This window comes from Sardina pilchardus, chromosome 21 (assembly GCF_963854185.1).
Source record: "Sardina pilchardus chromosome 21, fSarPil1.1, whole genome shotgun sequence".
In the NCBI taxonomy this organism is placed as follows: domain Eukaryota; kingdom Metazoa; phylum Chordata; class Actinopteri; order Clupeiformes; family Clupeidae; genus Sardina; species Sardina pilchardus.
In genome coordinates this window covers 9,180,676-9,196,386 of record NC_085014.1, presented here as the reverse complement: position 1 = coordinate 9,196,386, position 15,711 = coordinate 9,180,676, and the positions used below count along the sequence as shown (strand labels likewise).

The 15,711-nt window shown below is 40.0% G+C and overlaps 2 protein-coding genes across 2 annotated transcripts in view; one reads left to right on the top strand and one right to left on the bottom strand.

Moving 5' to 3' along the window:
* atox1 (antioxidant 1 copper chaperone) lies at window positions 1-1,433 on the bottom strand. The gene is made up of 4 exons (XM_062524415.1): window positions 1,281-1,433; window positions 995-1,067; window positions 495-654; window positions 1-339 (listed from the first exon to the last, which is right to left on the bottom strand). The coding sequence occupies exons 1-3, from the start codon at window positions 1,284-1,286 to the stop codon at window positions 530-532; spliced, it is 204 nt and encodes a 67-aa protein (XP_062380399.1). The 5' UTR covers window positions 1,287-1,433; the 3' UTR covers window positions 1-339; window positions 495-529.
* A 513-nt stretch (window positions 1,434-1,946) lies between these two features.
* Window positions 1,947-15,711, top strand: part of slc36a1 (solute carrier family 36 member 1) — a 58,160-nt gene continuing 44,395 nt past the window's right edge. The window contains exons 1-8 of the mRNA XM_062524990.1: window positions 1,947-2,119; window positions 5,343-5,452; window positions 5,735-5,843; window positions 6,159-6,249; window positions 7,808-7,896; window positions 11,211-11,300; window positions 11,941-12,025; window positions 13,293-13,511. Of these exons, the coding sequence (XP_062380974.1) occupies window positions 5,425-5,452; window positions 5,735-5,843; window positions 6,159-6,249; window positions 7,808-7,896; window positions 11,211-11,300; window positions 11,941-12,025; window positions 13,293-13,511 (711 nt within the window). The 5' untranslated portion in view covers window positions 1,947-2,119; window positions 5,343-5,424. The remainder of the gene's footprint in view (window positions 2,120-5,342; window positions 5,453-5,734; window positions 5,844-6,158; window positions 6,250-7,807; window positions 7,897-11,210; window positions 11,301-11,940; window positions 12,026-13,292; window positions 13,512-15,711) is intronic.

Below are 15,711 nucleotides of genomic sequence, written 5' to 3'. Positions count from 1 at the left end.
TAAGTGGAATCAGTTAATTTTTATGTCGGCTAACATTATAATTGTTACATTTTCAGAGTGCTGTGATTGATTTTGTTTCTTGATTAGAGGATCTATTTAAAGACAAAGACAAACATTTCAGACATAACAAAACTTCCTACAATTGTCTTAAACCCATTCTCCTTTCCATCTAATCTCCCATTTAAAAAAAAAAAAAAAAAAAAAAAAAAAACATACAGCGTGCAAGAACTCTGAGTGGTCCCCTGTGGTGTGACTAGCCTTCTTCCTGTGTCATCATGAAAGAGCTCCAACTGGTTATTCAGCATCATCAATCAACAGTGAGGAAAAGGAAAAGACTATCTGCAATTGAAAGTGAAAACAGGAAGGCATCACATACAGACCTCCTAGCAACCAGTCACAAGATTATAAATGGGATTATCATGAATGTAATAAATGTTTTCTTGATTTAACCACAAAGACGTTTGTTGTGCCTTGTTGAGAGTTGGGTATCTCACCTGTACTCATAGCAACTGGGGGAAGCATATCAGGTTTATTTTGGGCCGATGTAGTTGACAGCTTTCCCAGTCTTCTTCAATGTTTCCAGAAGGACGTCTGTGTCCTTGTCAGAGTCGATGAACACCTTCTTGTTAGGGAGATCTATATCAAACTTGACATCTGGAACACGGTGGTACGGGACAAACAGAGGCGTGATGGTTAGGGCAACATTTCACACATAATAAGCCTAAATTAGCGTCAAATAACCCTATGGTCTGGCTTGGCTGAGCAAATACATAATATGAACGTTCTGATTATGTAACCTGTAATCATCTCAGCACCTGACATGCCCCATCTGCAATCTTCTTGATACTTAACATGCCTAATAGGCTGCACCCCAGTGCTGCAACTATCATCTTGCACACTGAACACTGAAGTTCGCGAACGCTGGCTTTATTTTCTTAGACAAGTGAACAAAAATGATTAACTAAGGTATCCCCAAACACAAAATGCATCTTACCCAGTTTTGTGAGAACGCGTGTGACGGCTCCAGAACAGCCCTCACAGGTCATATCGACAAAAAACTCGTGCTTCTGTAGAAGGAATTTAATACAATGTCATCATCCAACACTTTACACAGCCCAAAGTTCACTGAGTTAAAATCCTGCTATCCTGCTGGCTACCTTAGCTAGCATGTAGGCAGTTCATGCACTGTTAGGGGTTAGCTATTAGCTATAGGCGCTGCAAACTTGTAGAATAATCGAAAGATGATGAATCTAAATCGAGGGACAGAAATACATAATCACCGTCATAGTTGCGGATATATCTTCGGAGCACCACCAAATGCAATATGAACACAACTAGCCCAAATGCCGCCTCCTGGTTGTGTTAACTCGTGAACGCTTTGCCACACATGATAGCCTAACCGGCTGCATTAAGGGATCATCTGGAGGTTCCTTCCACTTCACTACTGCATTTTTATTGTGTAGCCTACAGATGCATTATAAGTTTCCAAAGACACAGTTAACACCAGAGTTGTTACATCTCATATACTATTCAAAATATTTGTTTTCAATTGTAGTTTTGTGTTGATTGTGAAGTGTAATAGTATAAATATGAATGTAATCGCAAATGTTTGTATACTTGTAGACAGTCCCTTAAAGGAGCTGCCCAATACACACCATTTGGCTACAATCTCGTGGGGTTACATTGAATCAGATACTTTGTAACAATGGTATAACACTAGAATCCACCAGGCAATAGAATGCATCACAACAAAAAAAAAAACCCTGAATGACACTGGCACCTTTGACTGTAGATCGTCTCTCAAAATATGTACTATTCGATTAGGCCTTGTGGCTTGAATAGCTTTAACGAGGCCAATACAGTGGTGTGTGCATGTCAGCTGACTAGCAGAATGTCTGTGTCATGTGATCACGTTGTGTACATTTGAGGAAACGCGAGAATTACAAGCTGACACCACCTCTGGGAGTGGAATCCAGCAGCTAGTGCGGCATTACGGTTCTACCTGCATTTGACGCGGTGTGTAAGAATGCACACCGCTATTGCTCATAAATGATGTGTTTTGGGATATTCTAGTCTGCATTACAGTACGTTTCTGTGACACACAGCTGATCTTCGCACGGTAAGTCACTGTCAGTCATTCACTTGCGGAAACGGTTAAAACATTAACGTTACCTCATAATGTTAGGCTGTAGACACGACGATGGACACAGCACCTTTCCTACAATGAAACAAGATTACCAGATTAGTGACATTGGATTGGCGTGTATGTAAGGCAATGTGTAGCATTTGCCAAAAACATGGCTACTACTCTGGTATGCTCTAGTTTTGGTTGACAAGCTAATAGCTGTGTCAGCCAATCTTGACTCACACACACTTATTATCTGCAGTAGCCTATTTGCTTAGCAGCTTTGTCAGTTTGCGTCTCGCGGTGATTTTATGTTTCGGGAGACTTTAATTAGCCACATTATCTAATCCTAATGACGATAGCGTCATTTGTGATTGAAGTGATAATGGTTAGTCAATGCGTCAGTTGTGCTTTGGACAGAGTGGGCTTCTCTCGTGATGTTGTTATGATGATGATGATGATGTGAAATGCATCTTGTCACTATTTAGCAGTGTCAGTGATTTGTTTGGTCTTAGGGACTAAAGAAAGGGAAAAGAGGGTGGGCCACAGGGCAGTCTTGTTGGCTCTGTGTATTGTACAGAATGAAGGCCTATTTCTCTCCAGGTTGTTGTTACCAATATAATCCATCCCAACACATATGACATCAGAAGATACCTCAAAATTGTATTATGCATAGGATACTGCACAGATGTCTCCACTGGTATCAATGAAGGTCACTCTAAAATGTGCTGTGTTATCCCACAAAACAATACCACAGATGTCTCAAGTTTTGCAGGAACATGCAATTGCTGACTACAGAAATATCAAGAGTGGCGTGAGTGCGGTGAGAGGTCACCTGCACACCATGAAGATGGAGTGATCTTTAATGCTGATATGACATTTATGAACACTTAGCCCATCTTTTGTGTGTATAGAAGTATGAAGTAAGCTAGAATCATAGTTAGATCCTGCCTCAACTCATGTGTTGTGTTTATAGTCTGCCTCCGGCTTATCGCTGGACTTTTTAGAAAATATTCTTCCCACCAGTTTTTCTGCATCTAATTCAGCTCTAACCATTTAACGTACAACATTTGTTCAACCATCTCAAGCAACACTGGCGGAATGAAACTTTAATGTTTGACAACTCTATACTTTCTAAGGTATTTGCCATAAATGTGCTAATATTTACCCATTGTAAATCAATGGTCCGGATGTTTGTGCGTTGACATCACAGTGCCTTTGCACCAGTGTCTCAACAGCTACTTTTCTGTCTAACCACAGACTGTCTAACTACCACAGACGGGCTGCTAGATCTAGCAGCAAACTTCCACAACGTTACTCACCATCTGTCTGGTAGTGGTGTGCGATACTGCAAAATTTTATATCAATCCGATACCAAACAAATATAGGGCCAGCATTGCCGATACCAATACCAATACCGACACTTGTCACTAAAAGCAGCTCATGCACTTTTAGGGGAGAGCAGTGTGTTATGATTTATGACGTGAATGAAACATCAATATGATACATTTTAATACATTTTTCCATTACCATTAAGGATTTTATGATTTCCACTGTTAATAATTTACAAACATTTCAACAGTGAAACATTGCAAAGCGGGCATGCAAGACGTGAAAGGTGGTGTTTGCATGTCTGTAGGCTAGTCCTTGGCGAAACAGGAGCAACATATTGTGGAAGTAAGAGAAATTGGAACTGACAAGAAATTAAAGTATTGATCCCATCAGGCTGGTATCGATCCGATAATGTTGATATCGATACTATCGATAGGCCCTACTGTCGGGCCATATCCATCTCTGTATAGGCTGTGTACAGACAGGTCAGATTGGTCCAAGCTTGCTTCTGCTATTAATAGTGTAGTGCTGCCGCGATTAATCGACATAATCGAACTAATCGATTATGAAAATTAGTCGACGCCAATTTTTTTAGTCGACTAATCGTTTTGCTTTTGACCCCCTATTTATTTTTGGTCTCCCGTCTCTAACGGCTGTAATGTTATTAATTCTATTATTAACTCTACAAAAGTAGGCTGATATTGATATGAGCATATCTATATCTATGGCTATATGTCATGTTTTGGCCCTTCAGTTGAGTTAAAAATAAAATGGACAAAATGGAATGGAATAAAATGGAATAAAATTGACAATTTTTTTTTAAAAAATAGTCGTTTAGATTAGTCGACTAATCGAAAAATTAGTCGAAAGATTAATCGTTAGAAAATTAGTCGTTAGTGGCAGCACTATAATAGTGCACGTCTGTCACATAAGCACAACGTATGGTAAGGTTAACAACAAACCAAATGATTTCCGACTTAAACAGATACAATGATCAAGCCAGGCATACTTTCTACTTGAATGAAAATAACGTTAGCCACCTAAGGAGAGACCTAGATAGCCGTAGCCTAACTGTCAATAGCTAGATTAGACTAGGGAACCAATGCAAATCTTGTTGGAGCGAGTGGTTTGAATTTTGCTGTGGGCGGATCGGGAAAAAACACTGGGGGATCGGGATGTAGCTTAGTGACAGGAGTCATTTTTCTCATTGTAGGAATCATAGACTACTCAGCTACAATAGATATTAACATGATCAAATTCTTGACTACAGAGTTTTGGTTTAACATGGGTTTTCTCCCTGACCAGCATTAACTCCACAGCCTGTTAAAATCCTTAAATTCACGGATGTAAACATATCCATCAAAACTAGTCTGGAGGAGAGAGAGCGACTGCTCGAAAGTAGGTGCCACTGAATCCTGACAATCAGTCTCAGACACAGTCTGTTGGCCGACGACTCAACAAGATGCCTTGGGTTGGGTTGGGTTTAGCAACAACTATATAAACTAGTTTTGAATGTCGAGAATAAAGATGAAATGTCGAGATTATTTATTCTCAAAATGTCTAGTTTAATGTCGACATGTCAAATTTAATCTCGTCATGGCAAACATATTTTCTTCATGTGTGGCCCTAATACTCCGTTGTAGTTCTTCAGATGGTTGATTATTTTAACCTTATCTATATTCACTTCAGTTAAGACATAGAAAATAGACAAAAAAGTTAAACCTAAACTTAAACAACTCTTTAACTGGATCTAAAACCACACCAGTATATATATATATACAGTATATATATATAGTAAAGTATATACCTATACTGTGCACCTCTCCAGTCCTTTTTCAATACTGGAACTGTGTGTCGAACCACTTCTCCTTTCTGCTTCTCACAGCAATTTTAGATGTGGGGGCCCTCTCAACTGCTCTTCAAAGCCGGATAACTGACCAACAGACGCACAAGACGTCACATCAGCCATGGCCTCTGACATCACCTATCACGATGGTAACCCAATTCAGTCCTCACTTAGCTTCTTTTCAGAGAACCCACCTCTCTCTCTCTCTCTCTCTCTCCCTCTCCCTCTCAATTCACTCCCATCTGTCCTTATCTCGGTGACTTTTGGCCATCCGACTTGTTGTATCAGGCCAGGATATGACGGCTGAATAAATTTGTGTGTGAGCTTAGTGTTTAACAAGGGAGGGGCCGGACTAGTAGCAGTGCAGCTCGTCAGCTGTTCAGCTTTTGGCAGAGATATGGCATCTGAGCGTTTGCCCCTGCGTTCTTCAGGTCCGGCGTTCGCCCGGATCGACGACAGTCCCGCGGAGGAAGAGCGACCGTCGCAACCAACCACCCCGTCCAATGAGTACGAGCGCATTGGTGGAAGAACAGGCTCCTCGTAAGCATCTGACTATTCATTCTCTCTCTAGTTCAGAGCAGTGAGTTTGTGTCTCTCTGTGTGTGTGTGTGAGTGTGAGTGTGCTGTATATATTATATACACGCACTCTATCTTGATGTTTGATTCTTGATATCAGTGCTTTGAAATCACCAGACTACATCCTTTTTCATGATTCCTCCCATGATCACAGAATGAGATTGAGGAGTTCTTAAATAATTTTGCAAACTTGCGTTGTTTTGGCTTTTTGTGCCACATGTGCCTGTGGCATCCGTGTATGCCGTTGGAGTTAACCCTTTCCCCTCCCCTTGTCTTCAGTTTTTTCCAGACCCTGATCCATTTACTGAAAGGAAACATTGGCACTGGGCTGCTGGGCTTGCCCCTGGCTGTGAAGAATGCTGGCCTTGTGGTGGGTCCACTAGGGCAAACGAGCTAAATCACATTAGCCATTATAGTTTTGATGTGGTTAACATGATGTCTGCTTCAGCCACTGTTGTTGTTGTTTTTTAAAATAACAGACACTACCTCAGACAAGGCACACAAGCTTTTGACCAAATGTGTTGTTTTCTAATTGCATTTAGTAAAAAATCCAATCGTTACTTATTTGTTTTTGCAACTTTACATTGTAATCATAGATACAGGCAGTCTTGCATACACTGTAAGCAGAGAGACAGGCATGACAGGACAATTACCGATTTAATCTACTTGACAGTTACAGGATATCTTAAGTTACAAATAAGATGTGAGGTCTGAGATAAGATAGGTCACAACCACGAGTTTAGAAATTGCTTCTGTAATAGGAAGATACAATGTTTCCTATCATTCAAACTCAAGTTAAGATAGGACACGTAGTTAAGATATTTTTCTCTAATGAGGCTCCAGAACACTAACTGATCTTATATGATGTACATAGGATGGCAGAGACAGACAATACATGATCAGATAGGTAATCAGAGAAGACTGGTCAGGATGAGTGCAGGCAGTTCATAGTCGATGATACCCACTTTGCCATATTGAGTCCTCTGTGACATTACCGTAAATGAATTATGAAAGTGGGAAGCTCTGTAATGTGGTTATGTACAGTAGTCACGCTGGCTGAAATGAAAGTGAATGTGAAATTGAGGGTCTGTTCATCTCTCAAACAGATGTTTCAGCAACACATGATGATTGTCTATCTAGCAACACACAATGGTTATCTACTGTATCTATTTTTAATTTGTTGTTAGAAGTGCTCTTAAAGGGACACTTCACCGATTAGCATTAAGTTTTGTATCTTTAGAAAACCAGTCATGTTTTTTAATGGTCGTGCATCATTCCCTCAGTTTGCCTCGAGATGGGAGAAATACGGATTTCAATGTTGGACTTCCTGCTTTCAATTATGTAAAAATCATCATTTTACATCATTGAAAGCAGGAAGTCCTATTCATGGGTTTCATTGAAATCCGTATTTCTCCCATTTATTTCTAAAGATACAAAGCTTAATGCTAATCGGTGAAGTGTCCCTTTAAAAGCTTAAATGTTTTTAACCATGTTGTAAGTTGCTTTGGTTAAAAAGCATCAGCCAAATGTAATTTAATGTAATGTAAATCTCGCTGGTCTTTTTCAACATTGCAGCATGGATACCATTATGGTGTTAAACCTGATGTTTATACATATAATGGAAATGTGGGATTTGAACCAGTTAAAGTTCAAATAGCATGTTCACAAGTAGAAGATGAGCACTCATGTTTAGGATAATTTTTTTAAAATAATGGATTGCGCATGACCTTAATGAATAAGGTATGTTAAACAATTCGCTGAAAAACTAGAGCCGTGTACTGTATGTCAAAGAAGTACTTTTTATGAGAAGAAAAACTTTTTTTGGTGTTTGTTTTTTTTAGTGTTGACTCATGCTCATGCATAGCTATTGTCTGACATTGTTGACATTGATCATTGACATTGATGTGTTTTTTTAATCTCCTTTGAAGCTGGGCCCTCTCAGCCTATTGGTCATGGGGATCGTGGCCATACACTGCATGAGCTTGCTGGTCAAGTGTTCTCATCATCTGAGTGCCAAGTGAGTACGGCCTCCTCTTTGTGAAATTCCTTTGCCCTTTCATCTCTCCACGCCTGTGACAGATTCTTTCATGCTCAATGCAGAGGATGCCGATCGTTGAACACCCATTAATTTATTTAGCACAGTTAATTAGTCTGTGAGGAAGCGAGAGTACCTTTTAAGAATGTATCGGTGATCAGCATGTGAAAGGTCGTATACTGTATCTCATGGGTGTGTGTATTTTATTTCGTAAGGTTCTTGTGAAGTTAGTTTAATTCATTTGGAGGTCTTTAAGACTGATTAAGAGCCTTAACAGCTCAAAGCTGTTATTAAGTTGTCATTTAATTGTCATTCATTTTATTGATTAATTATGCAACACACTTATTGCGACACACTACACACAACTTCTTACATTAGACACTTTGTTCAAAAGGGAAATCTCCTGGTATCATTGGGAAAACACTTACAGTGAAAACTTTAAAATTGATTGTGTACCTACCTACTCAAGTGTGTTCTTTTACATTGAGTATCCACACACAGGTCTGTATTTGCCCCTTTACTTCCAATCAGAGAATTATGTTCAATGTGCCAATGAATAGTATATGACCACCAGTATTTTCACTTACTTCACTTACAGTGTTGCATTCAGAAGTGTGATTCTATTTTTCTTTATTTCTGTTCTTTTCTTTTTTGCCAAAAATGTTGATTTGAGTTGATTTCTGCAGAAATTCTTCGTTTGAGTTTCACAGAGACCGAGACATTTTCCCAATTATTGTGACTAGCCACAACATATAGGCTACAGATTGGTGATTTTTTTTTTTAAAAAGCCTATTCAAACTTGGAACTATGTTCTCATCAGGAAAAGCACTGCTATTTGGGCGGCATTTAAATAGAGCCATGTTTGAGATCTTTGGTCACATTTTGGGAAATGGGCTAGTTGGAACGGCTCACCTCAATGTGCTATGCTAAGCTAGGCTAATGGTGGTTGCCTCAGACTGAGTGACTGCACGCACAGAGATGTGAATGGTGTGTACAGTATCATCTTATCTAACTGTGGGGGAGATGGTAAATAAGCTAATTTCCCAAAATGTCGGCGTTAAGGTGTTCCTTAAATAGGTAGATGTAAGGAGCTATGTGTTTGCTCGGCATAAAATTGTGTAAAAAAGCCTATATGATAATGAATCACCTTTTATCATAGTACACAGTTAGTAACAAGTGTTTTGGAAGGTGACACTGTCCAGCATGACAATCTTAGATGTAACCAGAAACCAGTGGGGGAGATGGTGAATAAGCTAATTTCCCAAAATGTCGGCGTGTTCTTTAAATAGGCAGATGTAAGGAGCTACATGTATATGTGTTTACTTGTCATACAATTAAAAAAAAAGCCACATGATAACAAGTGATTCATTATCATAGTACACAATTAATGACAAGTGTTTTGGAAGTTGTCCAACATGACAATCTTAGACATTACCAGTTATGTATACTATGTGTCCATGAGTTGATAAGAGTATCTGATAAGAGTAGTTCATAAGGTGATAAGACTATCTTTAACTACTGCTACTCATGCAATAACTGGAGCTGTAGGAGTTGCAGTTGGAAGTGGAGTGATGCCTAAAAAAACGAAAGGGTGGAGCGAGGGATTGACAGTGGGGGATGGAAGAGTAAGAACTTGAGACCAGACACCCTAATCGAGCAGAACTTTACCATGAAGCAGACTGCCAATAATGTCTTATCAGAGTGATTCCTGGTCGAGGCTACAAGTCTGCAAAGGATGCTTTTCCTAGCCACTCACCCTTGTCCTCAGTATTACCCTTTGGCTAGAAATTTGATAGATAAGCATGTTTTGGGAACAGGGAGGAATTGCAGAACTAGACGTATTTAGCAACATTCTTTTGGGGATAGTTATAGGGAAAGGTCAATATGTAGATTGCCAGTGTGGTGGATTTGCATTTGCCGTCAAGTAACAAGTCTGGAAAATGGCAAAGAAAGTATCAGTGCCGTGTCAGTGGACAACTATTAGAAGGCAATACCCTCTTGCCATAAGGTTTAAGTTGCAGAGTTTGTATATCAGTAAGAGATCAGTATGCCAATAAAAAGCATAGTGATACAGGAAATAAGGAGTGCAGATCAGTCAATTGTATAGAACGAAACTAACACAGAGAAAGACAGGTGGCCACAGACCAATGTGGGGAGAAATTTAGATCAGCACTCAGGAAGTGAAAACATGTGAAAACAAGACCCCATACAACTTTCAGAGTGCACTCCGACTCAAACACAGGGATGACACAGCAGAAAAGCATGAGTTGAACCGGAGGAAGATGGCCAAAGGCACAAGCTAAATGATCATCCCAGAGGCAGAAACGCACAAAACAAACTTTTCAGGAATTGGAATGGGTATGAACACATTGACTAGGCCTTACACATGAACTTCCAAAACACTTCAGACACAATGAACAGGGCTTGAGAACTCACTAGTGATTCAGGGCCAGGTCAGGTGAACATGCAAACTACAGTATGTGGTTGATACAGGATCATTCATATTTTGAGCTTGTGAAAAGATGTTCACATGTGTAATATAGTTTTGCAGGTGTATAAATTGCAAATAGGTTGCAAATCGTTATTATGTATAATATATTTGTATTTATAATGCATGTGTAGTGGATGTCTTTTCACTGTATTGAAAACAGTCACAACCGATCACATTAAACACAATGGCCATATTGTGAAAATATTGTTGTCACAAAGTACAGTACAAAAGGTTCTGCTGTATGAGTAAAGGAAGTGGACTACTTAGTAATGTAAAGCAAATTTGAAGCAATGAAACAGAAACAAAGCAGACATCGCCAACTGAATGCTACTGTAACGAAAATGGGTTATTTCAACCTCAAGGAGGTCCTTTGGCAATCTGTGTCCTTGATCACATGGGTTTCATGAGCTGGTTTTCTCTGGCTTATTTTAGTGGATATTCTGACCTTGTGGTGTCACACTGCACAGTTCTGTAAAAAATATTTGCTAATTGAGCATGAGAGTCTGCAAACCTGCAAGTTCTCATGCAGCACAGTTCTGTAAAATGCATTCTCATTGTGCGACTGCTACATCATACTCACCGAGTGTGTGTAACGAAAGAAATAGGATGTTCAAAAAACACGTGTATTTTACAGTTACAAAACATGTCCAAAATGGTGCTGTATGTGCTCACTGAAAAGCACCATGCATGTCAAATCAATTGTAATTAAATACACATTTATAACAATTGTAGTTCCCTGTCCAACTTACCAGCTGCAAAGCCATTTTATTCCTGTAATGTTTTGCATCTTTCTGTTCTGTTTTAGGCTGAACAAGCCTCCTCTTACCTATGGGGATGCGGTGGAGTACGGCATGGAGAATGTCTCTTGGTTGAGGAGGCACTCTGTTTGGGGAAGGTAAACGCCAAGTGATGAGGCCATTAAAAGTTGCTCAGTTGCCTTCTAACAACACTATCGTAATTTCCCGACTATTAGCCGCGGCTTATACATTGATTTAGCAAAATGTCTTCCGCTATGAGGTTAATACAGGGGGGACAGTTAATATGGTTTTGTTTCTTTTAACTTGCATAGAACACTGTCCTGCGGCTTATACACAATGCGGCTTATAAGTATGCGGGAAATTACTGTATTCATGTACCTTCACTTCAAGAGTAGAGGGCATTAATGAAATACCATTTAGATATTGTCAGAGGATCGAAATAAAAATAGTAAAGTTCTGCAGTTGTAAAGTGCTTACCCTCTTGACTTCATAAAATAAAATAAAATATTATATATATATATATATATATATATATATATATAAAAAACACTATTCATGCATGATGTTAAAATGCTCTGATTATATTACAGTCTTCGAGGCAAAACTAAATTATATAAATGATATTACTTCTGTCGTTTGCCCTGTAACTGAGCAACAGCCTTAGGTCCTCCAAATCTGTTCTCTGTGCTTTTTAAAACGGTACTTTGAATAATATTGCTTGCTTGCTTGTTTGTTTGTTTGTTTGTTTGTTTGTCTGTTTGTGTGTATGTTTGTCAGGCATATGGTGAATCTGTTCCTGATCATAACTCAGCTGGGATTCTGCTGCGTCTACTTTGTATTTCTCAGTGACAATGTCAAACAGGTGAGAGGTGATTCCACAACAGCCTGATCCTCCACTCTAGTAAAGGAGATAACAATGTTCATGCATTATTTGATAAACAAGTCTTCATAATGTTTAGACATGCTTCGGTTACAGTTAGACATACTGTAGGTACAAACACTCTAAAGAGTTGTTGGGTATGTGTTTCGTCACTAGAGGGCAGTGTTGGGTTGCTGTTTAGCATCCTCTTGTCTTAACTCTTTGGCTGTTTTTGGGAGGGTTTTTTTGCTGAGGAAGGTTCCTATCGGAATTAAATGACCTGGAAATATTTAGTGATTAGAGCTGTTTGGATGGTCTACATGGTTAGGAAAGGTGCTTTAATGCTTCCTTTGAAATATTTGTTAGATTTTTGGACATTTGGAGCATCCTTTGAAGGAAAAAGGAATGGTGAAGTCTCACAATTTCTTGTGCCAAGTAAATCCAATCAACTTGACAAGTCAATACCACCCGCTTTCCCATAAGTATAAGTGCAGCCGGATTCTCTTACAGGTTTTGTCAGTGGCTTTGGTGCATTTTACAGATTAGAATTGACATTTTCAAAACTTCAACCTCCTCCAGTCACTTGTACACATCATGAAAACAATTTCTCATTATTTCGAACAAACAGAAAATACTTAAATACTGATTCATTTGGGAAAGAGATATGGGGTGGGATCAGGCGATGGCCATGGATTGATATTGAACCCAGGTGTGTGCGAGCAATTCTAAAACGGATAGTTCCGGTCCTTGATTATGATTGGCTGAATCGTGTGCGATGCCGTTGTAAAATCCAACATAAATACACACCTTGACCGCATTTCGTTCTATAGTAATGTGTTACCACAACTTGCACAAAAGTTAGAGTGGCTGCGTCTCGATGTTGCATGGCAACCATTCATATGGAGGAAATATATTTATTGGTGGAAGAATGATTAGCTTGATGAATACATTGTTACATTTTTCGTTGCTGTGCCTTTGTTTCATGAAATCTTGCTAGATTGACATACAGTAGTAACCGTGTTAGAAAAGTAATAAGCCACTCGAGTCTGTAGTTTACACTGATTTTAGAACAGCTAAGAGGGGTTTTAGGCACTCCGTTTCGCGTCATGCCTAACAACGCCCCTTAGCTGTTCTAGAATCAGTGTAAGCTACGGCCTCTCTGGGCTTATTGCTTAGCTGGACCTCTGTGGTGTGGATGATGATTTGATAATGTTTTATGTGCTCATATTCTCCACCGTGTGTTTATGCTGTTGTTACACTGTGTGCTTAGGTGGTGGAGGCAGCAAACGGGACGTCGTGGGACTGCCGCACTAACGTGACGGCGGTGCCGGTGCCCAGCATGGACTCCCGCCTCTACATGCTCAGCTTCCTGCCCTTCATCGTCCTGCTGGTGTTCACACGCAACCTCAAGGTCCTAGCGCCCTTCTCCTCGCTGGCCAACTTGGTCATGGCTGCCAGCCTGGTGCTCATCTACTATCACTCGATCACGGTATGTGGACCGAGCGCACACACACACACACACACACACACACACACTATGCTGTCTCACTCACTCCCACAAGCATATATGAAACTGACACTTGCAAGAGCATACCAACTCAAGCTTTATTCACAGAAGAAACCCCACGCACGTCCCAATAATAATAATAATAAACTCTGGTTAGATAACTTTTTTGTGTTTTCTAACACAGCCCTCCATAGTAATAAAGTAGTGGGACTTCTCTGTTCTCACATAAATACATTAAACAGGTTTTGTGTCTGCAACCTTGCGAGAGTGAACATATATGTACAAGGTCAGATGTGTTATCTCTGCTATGAACTGCCCAAGCTATTACTGCCCCTTTTGCAAGGTTTAATCTTTGCTAACCATCTCTAATCTTTGCTAGTTTGCTAGCTCTCTAATCTTTGCTAGCTTTCTTGAATCTTCCCTTGGGGATGAATAAAGTATCTATCTATCTATCTATCCAGCTATGTCTTTAAAAAAAAAGGCAGTTGCTAGTGTGCTTATGAACTGGCCAAACAGCAGAGCCACACAAGCATCCTTTCAACCTTTTCCCTCATGCTGTGATTTAAACGTGTTGCAGCTCCAATTTCAGAAGACACATTCAACAGTACAGGTGTAAAACTAGGCAGCATCAGATAGGTAATGTTTACAATGCCAAGTAACAAAATCACAGTTAGCATCACAAATAATTGGCCTTTTAGGTAAAAAAAAAAACACCTAAGAAACTTGCCACAACTCATATAGCCTGAAGAGAAATGTAATGTCTCAAAATTACGTACTGTAGCTCCGCAATAAAAGGCAGTTAAGGGGCTCAAAGTGATTGGATAATCCTGAGAGAAACCCCTCTTGCACCTTGCTCTTCTCAACCCCCCAAATCAATCAGTGTGTGTTCACACTACTGCTGTGTCAGAGGAGAAAAGTGTATTGCAGGTAATTGCAGATTCAGCATAAGCGTGTTGGCTTCCCTCACACATTGGACCCTTGTGTAAAAAAATGCCACCTTGTGTGTGATTGGGGCCTCAGAGAGGCTGACACACACACACACACACACACACACACACACACACACACACACACACACACACACACACACACACACACACACACACACACACAGGCACACACACACAGGCACACACACACAGGCAGACTCACAGACTCACAGACTCACAGACTCACACATTCACACTGTATTTGCTCAGACATACATACACACTCTTTTCTTCCCTTTTTTCCTACACACACTCACACTCTTCCCCCTTCTATTCCTCTCTCTCTCTCTCTCTCTCTTGTGCTACTCTCTGGCCTCTCTCGACTGGTCAGAACAGCCATGACCGACTTTTGAAAAAAACTGAAAGATGGAGGCAATATTAATTAGTAAAAAAGCCTTTAATCAAAAAATGGCTACAGTACATGTCTAAAGCCCAATTCGCACCAAAGATTCCCGACACAACGAGACCGAGTTGCAGCGGTGTGAATTACAGTAGAAGTTGCATGTAGTTGCAAGCCATCGCAGAGCATTCAACATGTTTAATTGCAGTTGCAAGGTTTTAGAACGTCGCGGCTCATTTTGTCTCGTCGGGAATCTTTGGCCTGAACCCTACTTAAGGCCCGTTTTGAAGAGCACCCTGAACTAAAAAATAACAAAAAAAACTTTGATCAAGAGAAGCGTTTCTTCCTCCCTTTTTTTCCAGCCATGAGCTACTGTTGACTGCAAACAGTTTCTCTCTCTTTCTCTATCCCCCCTCTCTCTCGGTCTCAAATCCCCCCTCCTTCTCTTGCACATACACACATGCCCAAAATACACACGCAACTCAAACACATTGCAGCCAAGGTCTTTGCTGTATTAGCAGCTACCGCTAATGAGCTTTTGTGAGTGATTGTGTGGAGAGGAAAAGTAAACATATTCTATAGGGATGAGGATTTAAACATAGCAATGAATAAACGTCAATAAATGAACCGATTAAATCCGTTGTTCTTCCCCTTGTATCTCCCTTGTGTTGCACCACTTTGCATTTAGATGTTTTGCTTATGCTAATAGAATTAGCATTTATTAAAACATTTTGTAGACGCAGTTAACGGATTGCAAATTGTCTGCTTTGATCTAAAACTTTGATCTGGAAACAAAACACTACACACTATAGTCTTGGGTAGTGTAGTCTCCACGCACACACACACACACACA

Coding starts and splice junctions, on each gene's coding strand:
- atox1 (XM_062524415.1), bottom strand. Junction 655..994: donor ACGCGTTCTCACAAAACTGG/GTAAGATGCATT, acceptor ACCGTGTTCCAG/ATGTCAAGTTTGATATAGAT.